The sequence below is a fragment of the Agelaius phoeniceus genome, chromosome Z (genome assembly GCF_051311805.1).
Source record: "Agelaius phoeniceus isolate bAgePho1 chromosome Z, bAgePho1.hap1, whole genome shotgun sequence".
In the NCBI taxonomy this organism is placed as follows: domain Eukaryota; kingdom Metazoa; phylum Chordata; class Aves; order Passeriformes; family Icteridae; genus Agelaius; species Agelaius phoeniceus.
Window position 1 is genome coordinate 73141160 of NC_135303.1, and position 24052 is coordinate 73165211.

General features: G+C 37.4%; 1 protein-coding gene across 4 annotated transcripts in view; it reads left to right on the forward strand.

The window, feature by feature from the left end:
- CENPK (centromere protein K) overlaps nucleotides 1-21377 on the forward strand; it is a 22430-nt gene extending 1053 nt beyond the window's left edge. For 2 of the 4 annotated variants that reach the window (XM_077171304.1, XM_077171307.1), the window contains exons 2-10: nucleotides 1757-1855; nucleotides 2828-2884; nucleotides 6024-6096; nucleotides 10247-10293; nucleotides 13088-13170; nucleotides 13279-13377; nucleotides 13652-13793; nucleotides 17290-17343; nucleotides 20249-21377. In XM_077171304.1, the coding sequence (XP_077027419.1) occupies nucleotides 1757-1855; nucleotides 2828-2884; nucleotides 6024-6096; nucleotides 10247-10293; nucleotides 13088-13170; nucleotides 13279-13377; nucleotides 13652-13793; nucleotides 17290-17343; nucleotides 20249-20407 (813 nt within the window). In that variant the 3' untranslated portion in view covers nucleotides 20408-21377. The remainder of the gene's footprint in view (nucleotides 1-1756; nucleotides 1856-2827; nucleotides 2885-6023; nucleotides 6097-10246; nucleotides 10294-13087; nucleotides 13171-13278; nucleotides 13378-13651; nucleotides 13794-17289; nucleotides 17344-20248) is intronic. The other 2 variants (XM_077171306.1, XM_077171305.1) reach the window with 2 other exon arrangements.
- The last annotated feature ends 2675 nt before the right edge of the window (nucleotides 21378-24052 follow it).

The following is a 24052-nucleotide window of genomic DNA, read 5'->3' on the forward strand; positions in this document are numbered from 1 at the left end:
GTAGATAAGAGCACAGCATTAAGGACGGAAAGTCAGTTTGGCTTGTGAGAGCCCTGTCATGTCTCACAATATGTACATTTTGAAATGTTGTATGAAATTGACCCAGAAATTTAAAGTTATCAACAGAATAATTTCATAATTTTTGTGTGATGGAGGTTTTCTGTCTTTCTCTTCAGAGAAGAGAAAGCATTATTATTCCATATAATGCTTTAATAGTGATGAATTATAGTAATGCAGGGGATATGGGCGGAATAGGTTTTTATCCCACCCCATGACCCCTTTCGAGTTTCCAAAGCATGGGATTCTTTTTCTCCCTTTTATGCTTCTGTCTCCCCACTATCCCCCCAAACTCCCTTTGTCTTTTTTTTTTTTTTTGTCTGAGAAAAAACTGCTTAGTTTCTTTCTTAGTTTCTTCCTTCTGGGCAGTCTTTGCTGGAGGCATTTCAGACGTCTTAATAAATTACGGGAACTGGTTCTGTTTTATATTATGGAGCCATTCCAAGATTCTTAAGAAGATAATGATCTTCCTTTCCAAAATCTATGCTCACTAGTTCTTATAAGATCATGGTAACCTAGATTTTGTAGAGCTGTTTTAAATGCAAGAAATTTGCCAGGAAGACTTAGTAGAAGTATTGGCTATGTATGAGTTCTCTAGTGTAATTCCAGCATTCAGTGAGATGTTCTGATTCTCTTTCCTCATCCACTTTGCTATGAGGTGCTTGAACTTTGCAAGTACTAGTAGAATATTTCACTCCTTTTAAAGAATAATAATAATTTTCTCTGATGCTATGTTTTTGTACTGAAAAAGAACAAAAGATTTAGTTAGTAATTTATGCTTCAATCAGAAGTAGAAAAGTGTAATTCTTCTCTAGATCATTATCTATTTTTAACCTTTCTGTTTAATCTCTATGTGTTTGGTGGGTCTAGTGACCCATTAGGTACTTTTAAAGGCTTCCTGCATCTGGTATATCTAGCCTGTTGATTGTTTTCGCTGGGAAAAAAATTTTAGTCCTTCTTATTTTTCCCCTGTTAATTGCAGCTGTCATTCAGGTATCTCTTAAGTGAGAAACATACAAATTCATAAATTAATTCCAGCTGTTTCTTTCTGACCCAGCAGTTTCTCAAAGTTTTTAATTTAACTTGGGTTGATTTTTATTTTGGCTCCCCAGGTGCTCTCTTTCCTTTGTTGTCTGTATGTTCTTTCAGGTTCTTTTGTTTGTTTCTCTGTTAACTTTGAGGGTGTTAAATTTGTTAATCAAAAATATTCTGAATTCAAATGAAAGAGAAATAGATTACATGTTTATTGACAGAACAGAGGTGCTTAAAAATAAACATATATATAAACATATATATAAAATATATAATAAATATTGCAGATAAATGGAGGTAGAGTGTGGCTTTGTAGATGTAACATGTAGATGTTAGCTTTGTAACTCTCTTATTATTTCTACAATAAAGTTGTCAGAAAATAAAGAAGCCATTGCAAATAATGAAAGCAGTTATGAAAATTTAGGATTTTGTCATTCAATTTTAAAAGTAAATTATTAGTGTCTTCTTAGACACTGATTCTACTTAGTTATATAGTTAGCAGATTTTACTTAATGGCTGGTGCTTTCTAAAACTATGGAGGAGTTAGCTAAAAGCTTTGGATTAAGGGAGTTTATTCTGTTGCATAGTTGATCTGAAATGGCAAGGATGATTAAGTAATCAGTTATTGTAGATCAACATGATAACTGTTCTCTTTGCTTGTTAATAGGCTGAATGTTTATCAGAAATCAGTAACACAGCTGGTCCTGTTGAAGCCAAGGAAGAACTCTTGGATGAATGTGAGAGTATTTGGAAGCAGATGGAAGAGGTATGCAAATATAAATGATAGATGAGCTTTATTATAGAGCTTTTTCAGAATTATTTTATTCACCACATGCTTGCCCCACCCTCTCCAAAGAAACGACTCTGATAAAACCAAACCAAGCAACCAACCAAAAAACACACACAAGCAAAAAATCACAAACAGAAAAAAAAAGGAAATAGTATCTTCAGAAAGGTCAAATGTAGAAGTGCTTGGAGGGGTGGAGAATGCTTTGTAGAGTCAATGTGCTGATGTTACTATTTATTTAGTGTGGGAGTGTATATTAAAATTATGGAAAATGAAACAATTTATTTGTGTTGTGGTAGTACCAGCATACAGAGACCCTTCTCTCTTCAGCCTCACAAAAGATGGGATTCCATTTCATACGTCCGTTGGATCTTAGAGGAGAGAGAGAATAGGATGAGAGAGAGGCAGCGGAGGACAGTGATGCCTCCCTATGCTTACTCCCTTGCAAACTCACAGTTACATTGTCATGGTTAAAACTTCTCTCTTGTACATAGCACAATATGTTAACAAATAACAGTTATGGGGTGGTTATTTTTATTTTCTGGATTCCCAGAAAAGATAAACTTCTGTCAGTTCTTAGGGAATACTGTTCAGCCTTGTCCATGACTCTCTTCTCAGTTTCTCATCTTCTTCATCTGTTCAATGCCTTTCCCCATATAAACTTTTCACTCATAACTTGTCTTTTTACTCAAAGAATACATCTTTCTTTAGCTGCTACTTCTCTCCTTCAGAGTTAATTAAGTTCTACTTTACTGTGCTGTGATTTCAAAACTTTTCTTAATTTGCTCTTCTGGGTTAGGGTATAGGGGATGTGGAAGGATCCAAGTTAAAATTCATTTATTTCTATATTTAAAAAGTTGGTTTTAAATTTCTAAGAATCGCATTTTGTTCTTACAAAAGAGAAGAGTAAACAACTTTCTTTGTGTTTTATTTATTTTTGTTTCTACCAAGTGTCAGAGCAAGCTAATGCTTCTAGGAACAGAGACACTGCTACCATCAGATGCCAAGGTAAGACAGTGAGTTTTTAAAAATACTCCATTTTCTGCTAAGACCGTAGAATCAGAGAATAGCCTGGCTTAGAAAGGCCCTTAAAGATCATCTAGTTCTAACCCAGGCATAGGCAGAGACGCCTTCAACTAAATTAGGTTGCTTTAAGCCTCTTCCAGCCTGGCCTCACCCCTTTTAGGGGTGGGGCATCTGCAGCTTCTCTGGGCAACCAGTTCCAGTGTCTCTGTGCTTACATAATAAAGAATTTATTCCCAGTATCTAATCTAAACCTGCCCTCTATCATCTTAAGGCCATTTCCCCATACCCTATCACTACATGCACTTGTAAACAGTCTCTCTTCTTTCTTTTAGGCCCCATTCAGGTACTGGAAGGTCCTATAGTGTTTCCCTGGAGCCTTCTCCAGGCTGAACAAACTCAACTCCCCTCACCTGTCTTTATAGGAGAGGTATTCCAGCCCTCCAATCATATTTGTGGTTCTCCTCCAGACTTACTTGAGCAAGTTCACATCTTTCTTATGTTAGGAACCCCAGAGCTGGAGGCAGCACTCAAGGTGGGGTCTCACCAGAGCAGAGTGGAGGGGCAGAGTCCCCTACCTTCACCTACCTGTTGGCCATGCTGTATTTGATGCAGGGTTATGATTGGCTTTCTGGACTGCAAGTGCATGTGTCCAACTTCTCATCCACCAGGATTCCCAGATCTTTCTTGGCAGGGCTACTCTCACTCAGCCTATATTGATACTGGGGGTTGGTTGCCCTGACCCAGGCATAGGACCTTGTGCTTGGTCTTGTTAAACTTCAGAAGTTTCATACTAGTGTAGCTCTCAAACCTGTCCAAGTCCCTCTGGATGCCATACCTTCCTGGCAGTGTGTCAATTGTCCCACACAGCCTGGTGCTGTCACTGACTTGCTGAGGGTGCCCTTGATCCCACTGTCCATGTCCCTGACAAAGATATTCATAGTGCCTGTCTCAGAAACAGGGCCTATGGAATGCCCCCTCATCGCGGATCTTCACCTGAATGCTGAACTGTTGACTGTACCTGAGTGTCACCATCCAGCCAATTCCTTACCCGCTGAGCAGTCTGTCACATCTGTGTCTCAAGAGTTTAGTGACAAGCATGTTGTTCCAAACCGTGTCAAATGCTTTGCACAGCTCCCAAATAGATGATATCAGTAGCTCTTCCCTTATGCACCAATGCCCTAATCCTGTTATAGGAAGCCACCCAATTTGTCAGGTGAGATTTGCCCTTAAATTCATGTTGCTTAACAACAGTTGCCTCTTAATTTTCCATGTCTTAGCATAATTTCAAGGAGGATCTGCTCCTTGGTCTTGCTGGGCACAGAGGTGAGACTGATCAATCTGTACTTTACAGATTTTTGGTTTTGTCATCTTAATAATATGGGTTGTGTGTCTCCTTTTCCAGTTGGTGGGATCTTCACCAGACTGCCATGACTTTTCAAATGTGATGGATAGTGGCTTTACCACTTCACCTGCCAGTTCCCTGTGGTGGGTTTAATCCTATCTGGCCAGCTTAGCTGTTCATCACTCGCCTCTTCATCTGGACAGGGGAGAGGAAATATAACTGAAGCCTCAGGAATCAAGATCAGGACAGATTTTCTCTTACTAAGTTTGAAAAATGCAACCAATAAATGACCAACATAGGCAACAAAATGGGAGGAGAAGGGGGTGTAACTTCAATACTTGTTTGGACTTTTCCCTAATCAGTGCATATGTAATTTCTTCTTGTTAAATGTCATTGTTGTGCTATCCCTTACAGTATCCTTGGGGACTGTGCAGCTGTGGGATGAGCAGGTTCACAGTGTGCTGGGTAAAGACCTGTTGAAACACAGAGCTCAGTGGGGTGCAGTGACTGGGGCTGTATCTGGCTAGTGACCAGCCACCAGTGGTGTTCCTCAGGGTGCAGCTCAGCTCTGTTCCACGTGTTTATCAGTGATCTGGATGAAGCACTGGAATGGCTGATGACTCCAAACTGGACGATGGTTGGCACTCTGGAGGGACCAGAGGCCTTGCAGAGGGATTGAGCTAGCTTAGAACATTGGGCAATCCTCAGTGGCATGACATCTAATGTCAGCAAGCCAGCAGGAAAGGAGTGGCTGTTGGGCAGCCCTGCAGGAAGGGCTCTGAGGGCGCTGCCTGACAGCGGCTCAGGGTGATCCCACAGGGTGCCCTGGCAGCCCGGAGGGCAAACGGCATCCCGGGAGCCTGGAGGGTGGCACTGCCAGCCCCAGGAGAGGGGACAGAGCCCACAGGGTGCCCTGGCAGCCCGGAGGGCAAACGGCGTCCCGGGAGCCTGGAGGGTGGCACTGCCAGCCACAGGAGAGGGGACAGAGCCCACAGGGTGCCCTGGCAGCCCGGAGGGCAAACGGCATCCCGGGAGCCTGGAGGGTGGCACTGCCAGCCCCAGGAGAGGGGACAGAGCCCACAGGGTGCCCTGGCAGCCCGGAGGGCAAACGGCATCCCGGGAGCCTGGAGGGTGGCACTGCCAGCCACAGGAGAAGGGATTGTCCCTGTGTTCAGGGCTGTGCAGCCTCACCTGCAGTGCTCAGTGCAGTTCTGTGCCCCACAGTTTGAGAAGGTTGTGAAGGTCCCTTGAGTGCATCCAGAGGAGGGCAACAAAGCTGGTGAGAGGCTGGAAGGTATGTCCTGTGAGGAACTGCTGAGGACTCTGGGCTTCTCTACTTTGTAGAGAAGGAGCTGAGGGGTTTTTTCTGATTACTTTCTACATCTTCCTCAGGGAAGTGGAGATGGAGATGCTGATATCTTCTCCCTGATATCCAGTGATATTATATGTGGGAATGGTTCAAAGATATGCAAAGGGTGGATCAGAAATGACATTAGAAAGTATTTCTTTACCTGTATGAACCTTCCTCTGTAGCGCCTTCACAACTCTGCCAATTCTGACTCCTTCTCATTTCCCCCTTTTGAAAAAATAATAGAAACATTCCATGATCCCTGTGAATTACTGTAAAATATTTTGAAGAAACTAGTGTTCTATTGTAATAGATGCTCATTTGTTTTCTGCTGTATTAACTTAACAAGTCGATTTCTATCCTGTTCCACCTCATTTTATGCCAATGCAACTCAACACACTTCAAGATATCCTTCTTTTCTTGTTACACAGCTTTCCTTGTTAATGCTACGGTGGAAAGCTTTAACAGTAGATTTTCATCAGTGGCAAGCAAGAAATCCTGAAGGTAAGTAACTGTTTCCTTGTAAGGAATGTTTATATAACCTACTGCAAAATTTCTTTCATCTAGGCCATGAGTGTATTGAATGTCTGCTGATTTTATTTTCATTCCATAACTACTTAAAAATTAAAATAATGCTACTTTAAAAAGTAGGATGTATGTTTCATTTCTTCATTATTTTTGCACTTTAGTTCTAAGTCAACTTGAAATTAAAAGTGAATTCCACTATATCTTAATCCTATGATTCTGGACAAATAAGTGCATGATTCATATCACAATTTATCAGTCAATTAAATGGAAAAACAATGATTAGCAGATCTCCTAACCAAATAATAAAAGTTAATTATCCTGTTACCCTCCTTCATATTGTTTTCTAAGTGATTGTTTTTTCTCTATCTTTTATTTGTATTTCGTTTTTAGAACAGAAATATTTTGGCAAATAATTTTGTCTTTTAAGAAGCTGATACATTAACCATACATCTTCTGATTGTTTTTCTGATTAAATGTGTGTAGTGTTATGATGTGGCAGTTGAAACTTTGAAATAGACCTTTAGTGCTAAGCCCTTTACACTCTAGTGAAATACCTATTTTGATTTAACAGGGATAGGAGATTTCAAGTCAAGATAAAGTGGTAAGAGCAACTAGAATTTTAAAAAAACTCAGGAATCCAGAACACTTACTGATTCTGAGAAGCACAAACCACTGAGACTAGTGGTAGTTCTTATGTTTGTTAGGCATTATCAGTCAAAAGGTATCAATTCCTCAGTTCTTCAAAGTTCTCTTTGTACATAAGCACCACTGCTGATAAATTTTACCCTCTTGCAAGGCTGATGTGGCCAGACACTGGAAATAAAAGCATTCAGGATCTAAGTGTGAGTAAAGTAATCTTTGTTTTCAGATGTCCCATATGGACATTACTAAAACAGTTCACACTACACTATCATTAATATTCTGGTAGTACTCATGGTTATGTCTCCTGTCAAGGACCTGTTAGCACCTGTCAAACAAGTAAAACTTCTAGTTAATCTTTAAATTAATATATTTACTCAATTGAATATTTTTATGCCAGTAAAGCTTGGTTTTATAGTATTTGCAAAATTATAGGAATGTCTTATAGACAGCATGTGGTGATTTCCAATGTTTTGTCATTTAGCCAAATGGAAATGCCTTTTCAGATCAACATCAGAGGCAGTTCTCCAACTTTTTTCAAAGTCTATGTATTTGCTGCATCTCATCACTAAATTAGAGAAGCTGGGATTTTTTTTTTTCTGTATAAACAGATACTGTTGCTGTATTAGAATAAATTCATAGTTCAGTGCTTTAAGCCTCACTCCAAGAACTGTCAGCCTCCAGTGCTACTGAGGTATGTAGACCAAAGGCATGTCATTGAATGAATTTGGAACATACTGGTTACTGGCTGCTGTTCATGAATAAGTTGCTGGCTTAAAGCAAATTAATTGAAAGAACTTAGTTTTTATCTGGGTAAAATACCTGAGGTTGTTAGATTTCCGTACTAAAATATGTATATTAAACTTCAAGCTATTGGCTTAAAAATATCCTTGGCCTATTTTTTTGGCTTGCTGACTTACTTTGTTCAACCATTCTTTCTTCTTCCCAGATGATAATATTTCTTATTAGAAACCCTAATTTTTTAATAGAGAATTGTCTATAATTAATACTTTACAACCAAATCTCTGCCTTTTTTTGGCTCCCTTTCCAGTGGAAGAAAAAAATCCTGCTAAGAATTTGAATAGAGTTGTGGTGCTTGTATGGAAATGAGGAGTCCCCTTTGCTTACTTCTCTGTCTTGGCTTCTTTCTACCTACAATTTGTTTTGAAGGAGGAATTACTTAATTGAAAACATTATCTGATTATATCTAAATAAAAATAGCAGAAATACTGATTTAATACAATTAAGTAATAGAGCATGAATGTCAGGCCATCTTGTAACTTTGGTTTTAGCTTTTAGTAGTGGCCAGTTCATTTCCTGTAAATGAGGACCTGTCAGCATTTCAGTCTTAAACCTTATTTTCAGAGGTTATAGCTTGGCAGTTCTACATTTTTTTGAGCACAATATTGGCAAGCAGACTTGAATTCACGATGCAAATTTTATTTTTGCAAAGCTTTTGCTTTAGTGTCTTTTTCTTTCTCAGTTTCTGGTATTATTTATGTAGCTCTAGATCTGCTAAATCAGCTGAATTAAAACTTCTAAAAAAGCTTTTGGCTTATAAAATTTAACTTTTACCTTTGCAAAATCAGGAAGTGAAAGCAACCATATTTTAAACCATTTCAAACAGTTGTGGTCTCTGCATAAATTCTGTTTTTCTTTGCAAAATAGCAGTATTCTGCCAAATACCTTTTTGTTTTATTTTAATATGAGTTTCTGTATAAACATGTGCATAGTAGTTGCTTTTACATTCCTAGCATCTGGTAGTATTTTTCTTAGTAATTGTACTGTTTATCACTAGGCAATTCTCTCTGACATTTGATTTTTTGCAAGTGATTCAACAAAACTGAAAAAGATTTAATTGATGTGGATTGAGCAAGCAGTGAATTTACAGCAGCAGCTGGCATAAGTGTGTTGTCCCAGTGTTTTAGATCTGCATTGTTCCTTCACTAAATTATGGCTAGTGATTTCTTTCCCAGGAACACAGGGCCTTCTATTCTGATACTCACACAGTATGAACAGTGAATGGCAAGCATGAACTCAGGATCAGGTGTCTAGAAATAAAGAAGCATTATGAGGCAGTTGTAAAAATTGGTAATATTTGGTAAGGGAAGGCTTATAAAGATCATGTCACCAGGAAGTGGCAGGAGGAAGAATTGTATGAGTTTTTTTCAAATGTACTAGTGAATGTGAATAAAAGCTCACCAATTAATTTTATCACATGTAGGTAGTAGATTCATGTAAATAAAGAAATCTTACTCCAATAAAGCACAGACCACTGTCTCCTGCAGCTCTTAAGTTTGAGTGGAAGCAGAGTACTTAAATTTTGTGTCAAGATTTAGAAACAGTAATTTTCCAATTTTTTTTGAACTAAAAGGAGTTTTATTGAAGAATTTAATTTAATGCATTTTTTGATGCTTCAGTAGTTTTTCTGATTTTCATCTCAGAACAAACAGTGCTTTTAAAACTACTAATCTAAAGCTCCTTAAAATTTTTGAGGTAAGTACTGTAGCATTACCAAAGAAAGTGCTTTTCTGAATTTATTAAATAGACTGTGTGTATTTAGGAGATGTTGAATGCTGTCATGAGAGGGTTAAGGATTTCCTTTTTGATCAAGGAATTTTTATTTAAGTAATTATTTGTAAGATTAGAGATTTCAAGCCCAAACTTGCACCAAAAAATCCGCCTATAAAGATTTTAATCTGTTAGAATAGCTTTCATTTCTCCTGTTAATGTATTGAAATAGTTCAAAAAAGTCATATGTTTATGCAGAAGCTGCAAGTTGACATGGATCTGAGAATTGATTGGAGTCTGTTGAATGCTGTAAAAAACAAGAATTTAACTTTTCATTCTGAAAATGCATGAGTCATAAATCACTGCATTTTGTAGAAGCATTCTGGAGAAAAATTTTCATCTTCTTGAATTGTACTTTGGTTTCACTTAGGTATTGCTGTCGCTCAGTGTTTTGAGTTAGGGTATTGGCCTTGCTGGGCCATTCATCTCCCTACTGTTTTTGTGAACAGTAAGGATGGTGACATGCTTCTGAAGTTATAAAACTAGGTTCTATAGTCCTGATCAAGCATTTAGGAGGCTATTTAACAAGGAATTGGAGGACTGGAAGAATTTGATTGCCCACATTTGTAATGTTGATGGAATGCCTTCTGCTAAAAAAATCAGGCTTGATTGTCTTGATATGTATAGACATACGCTGTTTATTCATCATGCACCCTCACCAATGTATTTGGAGCCAGTTCAGGTATAAAAATAACACACAAGCATTAACACTGCACTTTTTTCAGTCTAATTTAATTTGCTGAATAGTGATAGTAGGTTAACCCGGCAGGACACCACAGCATGTGGTTAAACTGCTACTGAGAGCCAAACTGTTCTTCAGAAGTTACACAAATTTCTCTCTAGCCACTCTGCTTTTCAGTATAAATAAATCTTTATCATCCAATGGAAAAAATAAACAATTAATTTTATTTTTCAGTAATTTCTACCAATCCAGATGTACTGTTAGAATTGGGAAAAGAAGAGGTAAGTTTAATAAAATTTTCTTTGGGAAAAAAACCAATACATGCAATTGCTGCATTTTCCTATGACTGTTCCTAGGGTGGACTGCTAAAATGCTGTGTATTTTCCTTCAGCCATTTATGTTGTTCTGATGCTTTCTTTCCCCCTCTAGTATAACTAGTAAAATTTCCTAGTTATGATGAGTGAGGTTTTAAACTGACTTATTGCACAAATCACTGAGTAGTGCACAATGAACAGTATTTTGCCTCTGGACACACCATCTAATCACAGTAGCTCAGCAAACTTATCTGCATGCAATGAAAATGATGTGACAATTGACATCCCTGCTACATTAATGCTCCAAGGCCTCACTTAAGATTGGAATCCCATTGCGCTGGATGCCACCAGGAGACAAATCTTGACTGATGACCATGCCTTGCAAAGACTTCATCATCATCTGTAACATTGTGCAGCAGGGTCCATTTCTAGACCTGAAGCCTACACACTGTACTTTTCAAGATTACTTTCAGTTAACATTGCTCAAGGGCAAGAAGATCCACTCAGAATTGTGTTTTCAAGTTGATCTGTGGCTGAATTTTAATTGCTAATTTGTCACAGAATGGCTGGAGTTAGAAGGGACCTCTGGAGATAGAGTCATAGGATAGTTTAGATTGGAAAAGACCTCTAAGATGATTGAGTCCAACAATCCAAATCCACCACTAAACCCTGCCCCTAAGCGCCTCACAGGATTGTGTCGAGGTGGCTTTTGAATATCTTTGAAGAAGGACTCTCCACAGCCTCTCTGGGCAGCCTGTTTCAGTGCTCAGTCACCCTCCAGTAAAGCAGTTTTTCCTAATTTTCAGATGGAAATTCCTGTATTTGAGTTTGGGCCTCTTGCTCCTTGTGCTATCACTTTGTACCACTGAAAAGACACCTGCCATTAAGATATTTTTGTATGTTTTTTTAAACAAAATGTTATAATATATTGCATTTCGTACTTAATAGAAAATGATGTAATATTATGTGTTACATGGAAGAGTCAGTTATCTTTGACATTGAGTTCTGTGGCAATAATTTGCAAATATTTTGTTGCGTTCCTCCATTGGAAGAAAGAGCAAATCAATAATGTCTTGTGGGTAACATTATACTATATTGATGGGACATAGGAATGCTATGTGACTTGAGAATATTCCTGGGTCTAATGCCTTCTAGTATCACTCACAACAGCAAATCTGACTGCTGTTAAGAGTCACTATCAAAAAGTTGTTAGGTTACACACTTTGATTGGCATGTTGATCTGATATGTGAGGATTACAGCATTTTTTCCAGATGTTATATATATCGAGCATATTTGTTTCTGTAGCATATTTTCAGAATGTATATTTCTTTGAGCTAAATTCCTAGGTGCTCTTATTTTGTATGGAAGCAGAAAAAATACATCCAAATCATAGGCTTATATAAGAAACATTATTTTGTTCAAGACCATAGTGCTCTAACAGGGGATCTCATAAATTTATACAAGTGTCTGAAGAGAATGGAGCCAGACTCTTCTCATTGATGCCAAGCAGTAGGACAAGAGGCCATGGGATGCACAAGAACACAAGGAAGAGCTTCTATACTGTGCACTGGAAGATATTGCCCAGAGAGATTGTGTAGTCTCCCTTGCTGGAGTTTGTCATGACCTGTGTGGATGCAACCCATGCCATGTGCTCTTGGATGACCCCTGCCTGACCAGGGAGGTTGGTCCATGTGACCCACTGTGGCCTGTCACAATGGTTAAAGAAACTTCCCCATCCAACAGCCCAGGAGCTGTGGTGTCAGTCACTAAGCCCATTCACAGCTACCCACACTCACACAGATCAGGTGTCCTTACCCGCTCAATCCTAGGTTTCCTTCTTCCCTTAGGTTCACACATCCTGATCCTTAAAATAATTTAATCATGGCATAATAACAGAATAACAGCTTGAGCTGGGTGCCTCTGAGGAAGGACCCAGAAAAAAGGAATTTAATACCCTCAAAGCCAAAAGGCTTTTATGCCCTCACAGTGTAAACACAGAAAAGTCCAGGTGTCATCAGCTTCTGCCATGTCTCAATGTTCCCTCCACTGGCAGGGCCACAGGCCCCGAGGCCCCCTGTTGTACAGAGTTGGTAGTTCACTTGCCTGGGGCTCTTGCCAGAGCTCAGCCCAGAGCTCAACCTGCAGCTCTGCTGCAGCTGCACCCTGAGCCACCTGCACTGAATGTGTTCCTCAACACAACCTTACGTATTCTGTGATTTCTATAATGGAAGACCCAGCCCACTGAGAGTCCACTGTTCCCTACATTCAGCAATGCCTATAGCTTCTGACTGCAGTCGTTTTATTTCTCTGTTTTTCCTATCCCAGATGTGTCATAGCACTGAGGATCATTTAATTAATGGATGCAGTTAGTCTTTCTTTGATGCATCTTCATTTTCTGTACATTTTATGTGGTGCAAGTAGCATGGATTCATTCCTGCCAGCAGCTGCAATAGTTTAGACAATAGAGCCCTGGTGCTGTAGACGTTTTCTCCTCAGCCATTCATCAGCTGAGCAGTTCATGTGTGTACTTCAGGTAAAATTAAGTATTTTGTTAAGCTTTGTGAGCTTCAAGAAGACACTAATGAGCAACTGGTCACAGTGATGTTTTGAATAGCTTCTGCATTTTAAACTGGATTTTAATGTTTATTAAGGTGCAGATGATTTTGTTCCCCTTTATCAGATTTACAAATGTAGTCTTACATAGAACAAATACTACCGTCTGGGCTACCTGCAAACAGTTTAATTTCTATTCTTTTATAGTTGCAGAAAGTAAAAAATGATCTTGAAATGGTGCTGTCAACAGTTCGGTCAAAGAATAAACAACTGGAAGAAGATCTGAAAAGGTAATAAAGTAATTTGAACTTTGGAATGCTGTAAGCTTTCTTCTTTTTTTGACTGCCCAGGGAAACTATTTATGTGTTGTGCCATTTCCTACCTTTCATGTTTCAAAGAGAACAGCAGTGGTATGAGGAACAGAAACAGATGCTAGAGACTCTTAATAAAATGGAAGAAGAGGCAAGTACTGAAGTTGAACATCCTTCCACAAAAAGGTATTTCTACATTTTTGAGTTACAAATTCAAGAATTTAAATACCAACAGGAGCAAATGAACAAGCAAACTCTTAAAATTTATTCTTTGTCTTATTTAATGGATCAAATAATTGCTCAGTAATCCATATTTGAAACATGAAAGTAATGCTACTATATCCTTTGATTAGAGACAATGAATTTCTAACAATAGATAATAAGGGGTTTTTTTACTTAGGAGGGACTTTTTAGTTACTCGATTTGATCCCTTGTTTTGTTGCTATGTTTTTACTGTTAGTTTGAAAACTAGAGAACTCAATGAACTGAAAAATAAAGTACTGAAATTAAAGACCTATAAGAAAGAACTCCTGAGTGCTTTGGGTGAATTCCTGGATGAACATTTTCCCCCTCCAGAGAAAGGTGAAAATAGTAAAAAAAAGGTAAGACTTTTCTTTACCTAATAAATTTGAAATGCTGAGTTTATATTTAATTAGATGCAGTATCTGTTTGAAGTCACTAGCATTGAACCTGCAGTTGTATTTTGAAATAAGCATAATTTTTACAGCTGATCCTCTAGGTTTAATTTATATTTTTCAGGTTGTTTTCTATTATTTAAGGCTGTTTCCAGCTGGGTATTTTCTTTTCTTAATGCATATATCCCTTACCCAATGAGAAGCATAGCAATATATTGTATTTCTTACTGAACTGCAAGGTATGCCACATTTGGAAATGGTGTGGGGTTCAGTCCAAATTGACTCTTTTTTTTTTTTTACTTGACTGGGCAAGTAGATTCCTATTTTCCTTGGCAAAGCAAATTTTAATTGTCTAACAATGTTTTTGGAACAATAAGGAAAAGTGTTTATAATTACAGAGTAGTTTGGAATGTTAACCATCAGATTTTGTTCAGACAAACTGGGTCAAAAATTATCGTAAGACCTCAGGGAGAATAGGCAGCCAGGGAGTATTTTGCATAATAAATTCAAAGTGTGCAGTAAAAATAAAACGATTACCATTAGTATTTGATAGATAAAAAAAAGCTATGAAAAAAGGCAGTGTTTGATTTTGATTTCAGGAACACTTAACATTACAGAAGTTGAAATTATTTCTTTAATCCAGTTCCCTGTTATTTCGGGTAGCTACATAATATAATTTCTTCAATATTATCATTGAGTTCCATTTTAGAACAAATAATTTTTTTTACTACTGTTTCTCCTGTGTTTTTTCTTCTAGCACCTCAGAATAGCTCTTTTACCTTCTTGTATTTATTCCTCCTGATATATTTACAGCAGCAATCTCATATCCTCTCTTTCTTTGTTTTGCTAATTGAACTAGCAACACCTTTATGTTCTCCTGCAAGATAATATTTTTCAATTCTCTAGCTTATCCTAGTAATAACCATTGTCTATGTTTGTTTTCACTTGGATTCATCTTTTTTACAACCTGCTAAGAAACAATATTATAAATAAAACTACTAGCTCACACCCATCACCAAAGCAACAAAGTACACCCTTGTCTTTTTCTGTCTGTAATTTGCAGCTAATGAATCCTGATCTTTTAATTAAAAAAAAAATGTTTTGCACATAAGCATATATTTTGCATATAAAAATAACAGTGGATTTGTCAAGACATGGTGTTTATTTTCAAAGTATTATTCAAATATCTTATTTTGTTGAATCTTAGTTTTTCTTCGTACCAATGCTTTCCTTTCCTGTTGTTAGTAAATGTGACATATTTTGGTATAACTCTTTCCATTTTAGAAACAGTTGCATGTAGGACAGTGTCAAATGATTTGCAAAAGTCCAGGTAGATGCCATCAGTTGTTCTTCCTTTTCCACAAATACTGTAACTCTTGTAGAAGGCCACCAAATTTGTTGGGTGTAAATGGTCTATAGTGAAGCCATGTTAGCTGTTACCTATCACTTTACTTAAACAAAAAAACTACTTTGATTAATTTCAACACAAGGTTTTATCTTTTCTTAGCTTAAATTTTATTTATACATTTCTGAACTCTTAAACAGAGTCTGTTTTCTGACAGTCTTTTTCTTTCTTTTCACTCTTTGTGAATTCATAACTTTTCTGTACCTTTTGACTCACTTGGATCACTTGGCTTAACTACAGGTACCTCTTAATCTGCATCTAAGTAATTGACTGGGAAGGCAGGACAGCAAGCCATTTTTGCCTACATTTATTGAGTGTAAGAAATACAAATTATAATCACTGAAATGAATTAGCAATGAAATTAGCTGCTACGTTTGTTCATGAGAACACATTATTCACTTCTCCTATCAGCTTGGTTCAGCAGTCTAGCAGCACCAAACTCTGCACATCAGCAATTTTGCTTCACTTTGTGGAAGCATGTTGTGTTCACAGTGGTTCTGTGTGAGGGCAAATGTGCAGGGTTGATGTCTGTAGGACATGGCTGCAGTATAGTTTGAACTGCTCCAAGCCTCACTGGTCTGGTTCCACCCTCCTTTCACCTGGCGACATGCATGTGGGATTGGGAGTGGGAATGAGAGTGAAGACTGCATCATAACAGCTCATGTTGGCTTCCATTGCCATGGCCCAACACCTTTAATATAGGTAGTGACTGTAGTAACGATGGTCTTGCATTTTAAATCTAGGATAAAAATCTACTTTATTTTTTTCAAGATAATAATATGAAAAATCAGAGGCTGAGGAATATTCTTTATGCAAATCTGTCTGATCGGAAGGGTGAAGAAGGTGCCTTTCAGGCTAAATAATGAAATGCTGAGCATCCTGCTTAACGACTTTATAAGCATTAAGTGATTAGTGGTACTTAATTGTATTAGTTATAATCTTGACCAGGGAAATATATCAGCAAAGGTTGTGAAGTACCTTCCTGTTTGCTCTAAGGAGCTTTTTGCTGATAGGTAATGTCGATTCTATTTCCTCAGCCAAATATCGAGATAAGGGCATATAGATAGATGTTATTGGGTCATAACACCAGGATTTGCAGAGCTTCCATGGAGAAGGCTCTCCCTGGAAAGTGAAATTCTGCAGGTGAGACTATTACAAACTGTGACTGGGAAAAAGGATCCAGAACTTGCCTTTCAGAATATTCTTCTTTCTTGCTTGTATTCTTCCTCTGTTCCAGAAGTGAAGTTTGTCTAAGGTGCTGCACAGCTGGTAATATCTTAGGTCTTAAATTCATGCATTCAACCGCAATGCTGAGAAAGTCAGTGGAATATTATCTCCTTTTATTTTGTTGAAACTGAAGTGCATGGGGAAAAAGAATAAAACTGGGAAATTAAAGAAACAGGTTTACCCTGCAACAGTACAAGCAGATCCATTGACATTGCTGCCAAAGGAATCTCTATAGACAAATGGCTTGATTTGCTTGCTACAAAGGAAAAGAAGTAATCTTTTAGTGATATTTTATCATTGCCTTTTATTCCACCAAAATTTTTAATTATTCTATTTCTCAGCCTTGGTAAGATAAATGTTTTAGCTGAATTCAAAGCAAGTAAGTATTCATTGTCAAATTATGAAAAAAATATTGAGGCACTATGAAATTAAGTCTTGAGTTGTGTGAAATTTCTATTATAAACATTTATTTAAAGCTCATGAAAAATATTTTTTCCTCCAACAAATTTGTTCACAGAATGTTCTGTACTACATTATAAATTTGATGTACTTGGTTTTATTTAAATGTAAACACAGATGAAAACATTATGATCACTTTAGATAAATCTCTCTTGATAATTCAAAAAATGTTACATTTGAAGTGTAGGATTTTGAACTGGTAGATTTAAATGCTACCTCTATTTCTTTCAGGACTAAGTCTAACTAAAAGTTTTCATCTTTTGTGTACTATGCAATCAAATAATTGTGTAATTATTTTACTTTGTCAATTAAAATTTTTCTTAACTGGTTTGGGGTTTTGTTAATTTGGCTGGGGGATGTTTGTCTTTCCAGAACTCTTTGGCAGAGCCAGTTGTAGAACTGATAACATTGCAAGAAATTTTAGAGGTAAGATGTTTTCACTATGTAGAGATTTGAGGAATTTTTAAATATTCACATGTAATAATGGTGATGATGATGATGATAAAGTGTTTATTACTAATATAAATAACAGTATGTGGTATTTAGTTAAGACAGTTAACCTAGAATGATTAAGAATGTTGTGTCTACAAGAAGAGTGCAGGGAGACCTCATTGTGGCCTTCTGGTTCTAAAAGGGGGCTTATAAAAAGATGCAGAGCAACTTTTTGCATGGGGGAATAGTTTTAAATTACAAGAATAGATATTTAGATTAGCTTTCAAGAATAAATTCTTTACTGTGAGGGTGGTGAGGCAGTGGAACAGGCTGTCCAGAGAAGCTGTGGATACTCCATCCCTGGCAGTGTTCAAGGCCGGGTTGGATGGGGCTTGGAGCAATCTGATCCAGTGCAAGGTGCACCTGCCCATGGCGGGTGCTTGGAATGAGATGATCATTAAAGTACATTCCAACCCAAACCATTCTGTGAATATAGGTCAGTTTTCTATTTTAATTCCTATCAAAGTAAACCCCACATTATCACAAGAGGTGTGGCAATAATTAACTGGTTCAGCTTAGACTGGAGAATGGCTGTCTCTTATTTCTTGATTTTACAATATTTGATTCAAAGACGTTTTATGTGCCTTAGTGGCTCATGTTGGGAGAGACAAATACTGTGTTTAACAAAAAAAAAAGGTCAATTTCATGCTCTTTTGTACTGTTTCAAGAAAAATATTTCTGAAATATACATTAACAGAAGGACTAAATATGTAGCCTCAGCAGGACCAATAGTCTTGTGCATTAACTGGATTATTAAGTCATACAAGGAAATCAGTTCATCCGATTCATGCATTTCTGATTGATTTTATAAGTATAGAAGCATTGCTTAGTGCAAATTTTTAATTACAGTGCAGTTTATGAATGTGAATTGCAAAGCATAATTTTTCTTCTTGTCTTAAAAGTAGCATATGAAGTGAAGTTTTCTGTTCCCCCTCCTTAGACAGTTCTAAGTTCTATATGTAAGATGTCCTTGGGGAAAATTTTTTTTCTTGATGCAAAATGTGATGTATAAAAACTTGCTGGTATTAAGATGCTATTATCTAATCACTGTGTACTACCATTTAAAGCCCAGGCTTTGGGCTTACATCATCAAAATCATTTTACATGCTTCAAATATCTCAGCATACCTTTTAATGCCAAATTAGGCAGAGCTTGAAAACAGATCAGAATTCAGAGTGGCCACAGCCCTTGTGGAAAAAGAATTTTGAAGTTCTTTTAATGCTTTAAAATTGCTCTTCATATTTTTCTGATATTGTTAATCTCCTAAAAATGGGAACATATTCATGTTTGGAAGAACACACTATTTGAAAAGTTCAAAAATTCATTTTGAATTTCAACATCCTGACCTAAAGTGCCAATGTCCCTTATCTTTGTATTCAGTAGTATAGGAAGGTTTTTCTTTGTTGAGCCGTGTTGTTCTAGCTTCACGTCCCTGTTTGTTGGAACTCAGTACTTCCCTCTGGATGTCCAGAGTTGCCAAGGACCCCGTCAGGGGGCTCGGAGACCCTGGCTTGCAGCCCAGGGCACCTGGGGATTTAATTTTGACCCTTGGAGCAAGTTACCAGCTTTGTAAGAGGACGTGAAAGTCACACAGGTTTGAATAGTGTAATAATAAAATATTCACAGGGTGAAAATGTAGATTTAAGGATTTTTGGTATGGGGGTTATGGGGACAAGATGGAGGAATCAGGGTGTGTCTGGTCCTTCTTCTTTCTTCTTCTTGTTCTCCATTTTCTGCAGTGATGCTGGCACTTTGGGATTGGTTTAGAGTAGAAGTGCACTGTCTAACATAGGGGATAGGTATTGGGAATTAAGAGCAAATATGATATACGTAGTTTGTAGTATAAAAAGACAATACTGCCTCGGGGTGGTCAGAGTGCTTGTGGCTGCCTTGCTGAGCAGATTTTGGCTGGGCAGAAAGAAAATTTTATAGATAAGAATTAATAAACAACCTCAAGACCAAAAAGTGAAGAGTCCAGACTCGTTCTTCAGTTGCGCGGGCTGAAGCAGAGACATCCTACACATCTCGGGGCAGAGAACATCAACAGCCAACCCGAGACCTGTTAAATGTGAAAAATGTTTTCTGAGGTACACATAAGTTATTACAGCCATGAAAGCTATTTTGGAGTATCAGATGTCAGAAAAAAACAAGTAAAAATTTGTCTAGAATAATGCATTTGGAGTAAATTCTCATAATTGGAAGTACAAAATATATTAACTGGAACAATTCTTCTTCAGAATGTTCTGAAAAAAAAGAGTAGTCGTTCATTTGGGTCTTTTATTATCTGCACTGGATGCAAAAATATAAAATCTGGTAGCAAGTATTTTGAATTTGACTTTAGCACTAAAGGGCAAAAAATATTTTGTACCTACTGAAATTGGGACAGTATAACATTCAAAAGCTCTGAGAAGAAAGATTAAATATCTAGGTTAAATAGAAAGAGCACCATGGGATGGGTAAGGTTATTTAATCTGTAATGTGTGCAGTAGTCCCCATGAGCAATATCGTGAGGGCATGAATATGAATGGAAACAGAATGACAAAACTGATTTTGTTTTTAACTCCATTAACTAATTCGGTATCTAGATACAGCATTTAATCTACATTTATTCTGGAATAAAAGAGGATTCTGGTTCTAATTTTTATGTCAAAAAAGATGTTATGTAGCTAATTGGAAGTCCTTTACTTTACTTCTACTTTGTACAGGTCTCATATTTCTTCTGTATAGTCCTTTTTATCTTATATTGCCTACATCACAGTAATTTGTAAAAATTTGGTTAAAGGAGATAAAATCTAGCTGTTTTGTTAATTTCCTAAATCTTATCCTTTTGGTCTTCCAGATGCTGATAAACACATTAATGACCACACCACATGAACCTTATATAACAATTAATGAGTCATTTTGGCCACCTTATATTGAGCTGCTGCTGCGATATGGAATGGCCCTGAGACATCCAGAGGATCCAAACAGAATGCGCCTCCAAGCTTATCACAAGTAGTGTGACCTACATGTGCACTTGAAAATAAAACAACACCAGTCTCTTAATTCAGGGCTAGGACATACTTAGGTTTCCTACTAAGCTTTCTTAGTATCAAACATCACTTCTTGTTGGATGATTTTTTTCTTTTATATTAAAATGGATATTTAAGAGCATAAAACATAGAAAAAGAAAAAATAATAATCTATTTTAACTGCTTACATTTGGCCTTCAGTGTTATATCAAGATTTGCATTATGGAAGGTTTTTATCACTGCTTCTGTAAGATGCAGATTCATGTAATAGACAAATATGTTTAACAGTCCTTTTTACTTTAAAAACCATACTTTATACATTACTTCTATAGATTAGATTTCTTAGATTGCCTGAAGTTGTCTCTATTTCCTTTAGTATTTTCTTGTATTCTGTAGAGGCAAAATTCAGAATAAAACCACTCCTGTACATGGCCTTGCAAACATTTGGAAATAACAGAGAGGTATCCTCTCAAGAATCTGTTATGCCTTGTTTGTTTCTCAGAGCCCTTGCAAACAATTTTACTGGCCCGACGATAAGCACCTAGGAAAGCTGACACATCTTTCTGTGCAAGGTGCAGCAGATGTTGAGTCTATGCCTTTCACTGCACGCTTCCCAAATGGCCTACTTTGTGTTATGCTGTATTGCCTTACAGTATCTGTCTTCACGTTTTCAGACCTAGCTTATCAAGGCTTTTAATGGATCTCTGTTCTGTTGATCTCTACAGCTTCTACGTTATGTCAGTTGAGAGTTACCTTCTGACTCAATGCTGGCATTCTTTGCAATCTCAGTCTTTTTTGTAGCCATTTTTATTGTATTGTATTGAGTACAAAATTCTACTCTTGCTTATCTGTAGTGACTAAATTATCCTTTATTAACCAGATTGTAGTTTATTGAGGGAGGAGCTTGGGTGATTTTTTAATTGATGGAAAAATAAAGGGTTGTATACTATCACAGAATGTTTTTGTGTGATGGTTTTTAGAATGGTGTTCATGTGATTTGGTGTGATGACTTGTAAAGATTATGTAAGGATGCGTGGGAGAGGTAAGGGGGACCAATCTAAGTTCCAGTATAATTGCTCTTTTTAGACCAATTAAAAGTTAAGCAAAAAAAATCATCATCTTGTGTAGTTTTGAGTGAATGCTGTTCATATTAACCTTCCAACTGGTGATTAAGCGTGAGTATAGAATGTGGTGCGTGGTGTTGTGCATGAGCATTGACTTCTTGGTTCATATTGCTTGTGTAACTACCCTTCTGTTGTGGTTTATCTTTTCTTATGAGCTCTAGAGTCTGACTAATCTATACACATTTACCTTACAGTATTTTTAATTAAGAATTTGAATAACTACATTTTTTTGTTTACATTTATAGCATTGTCTCTTTAGGGTTTTTTCCTTTCTTTGTGCTTAAATGCTTTGTATTCTGCTATCCTTTCACCTTATTTATTAACACTGCTCAAATACTTCATTGATGCTGGATGACTGCTTCTGTCTTGACATTAATAAGTAGAAGAAGAAATGTTTAACACTCAGTAGCCTCTTGTGTTTAAAAAGAAGAAGAATACCAACCCATACCACCCACTTCCCAAATCCAAACCCAAACCAAAGAATTGAGGAGATAGAACAGTCTATAAACAAGTGCTCTAAAGAAGATGCAATATTCATTATTCTTCATACCAAAATCAAATCTCATCCAAGTAAAATACCAGAACAGATTTAAATGAAAGTACTTCACATAAAGCTTTACATTCAATTATTGAACTCACTGCCATAAAATATGTTGTAAGATTATATATGAACTTGCAAAAAAACATTACTGAATTCAGATTTGTGATTATGTAAGAAAATTGGCAGTCAGCAGGTTCAGAAATCTCTATCCTACTAATTGTTGGACCCTGAGGAGATACACATAGATATTCCCTGAGATCCTCCTGCGGCTCCACAGTATCTTCAGCATTCTCTGAAGCCTTTCTGCTTAGGCCCTGGATATGCTCAGAACCCAAAGGTTCAGTGTAGAGCTTTTTCCTAAGGAGGGATTGAACCAGTACAGCAGAAGAAAAGCTGTAGAAAGAGATAATCCCTTTTCTCGCATGGCCTAAAATGCATTGCCAGTTTTTAAGAGAAGCTGGTTTAGACTGAAACAGAGCTAGCCGAAAGCTGTAGCTCTTAGAAAAATCCTGACAAGTAAATTGAAGCAAATCAGAGCAGTGATGAAGAACAGATCTTCCTTATGAAAAAAAGCTAGGAGTAAGCTCTTTCATCAGTACTTTCAACAATCAAGAATGTTGGGGCATATGTCGAAAGAGTAGGATAATTTCTCCATTTTTTGTCTTCTTGCATGTCTAAGTAACAGATGCTTGTTTGGAATTAACATCTCTATTAAATGCTAATATTGTGACTCCATGTGCGTTCCATGAAATTGTTTAGCATACTGTCAATCTTTAACTCTACAAAGGTAATGTAAAAAAATAGCCAGGATGTTAAATGAACATTTGGAGCTACCAAGCCTGAGTAAGATGACAAACTGATCTATGAGCTGGCAGTGTGTCCTTTGGGCCAAGAAGGCCAGTGATATCCCAGGTGCAAATAGGAAGATCAATGCCAGTCTGCCTGTGCCTTTGCTTCTTTCCCTTTAGTTGACCAGCGGTTCCCTACTCAGTCATGCCTGTCTAGAGAGAATCAGGTAAACATAAATCTGTGTGTTAACCCATGCAGGTCAAGACAGATGTCGTGATAACAACCTGCAAAAGGACAGATGTCTGTGGTTTCAGTCATTGCTCAGTATGGAAGTATTGTACTTGGCTGGGTCTGTTCGATTAGGCCCATATCTCTGGAATATTGGCACTGCCTCTCACAGCTCTCCCTCTGCACCAGATAAGCAGGCAGCTTCTCCATCTACCACATGCTGGTGGTTTTGGTATGGTTAAGAGTAAGATGTCAGTCACAACTGTGTCAAGGCATAATTCACAGAGCAGCAGTCACCTGCTGAATCAGAGGCCAAACCTTGCGGACTGGTGCTTTCCTCTGTGACTGTTTCAGTAGAAAATCTCACCCCATGGGAGCATTACTTGCCACTCAGATTTGATGTAGTCTAGACATCAGACGTGCATTTACATGAAGAGGAAAAAAATGACTCATTATATAGTAACGATTCTTCTGGAATGTGCATGCTGTGCAGAGCCCCCATCTCTTCTTGCTTTTTGGAATACATCAGTACAGCAAACTTCTTATTGTGAGGAAATTGATATAGCAACAGGAAGACCTTCTTGCACATAGTATTAAGAGGTTAAGGAAGAGCAGACCACACCTGCCTTCACAAACTCTGCAAAGGACTGTTGGGTCAAACTTACTGATTTTCTAGTGAAATAACTAAATTGTTCTGCAGATTTTCAACTTTTGATTGTGGCATTAAATGCAACTGCTATATTTATCTGCATTTTGCTGCATTGAAAAAAAAATTTGATTTTGAGAGTTTGGCATAAAAGTTTCTGGATGCAAAGTTTTGGCAGAAATATACATGAGATTTGTTTGGGGTTTGAGAGTGCAGGTGATACTAATGAAGACTACTGTAGCTAGTTACAGACAGATAACCTTGGAAAAGTAAGCCTATATTGAATTCCTGAATGTTTGTTAGT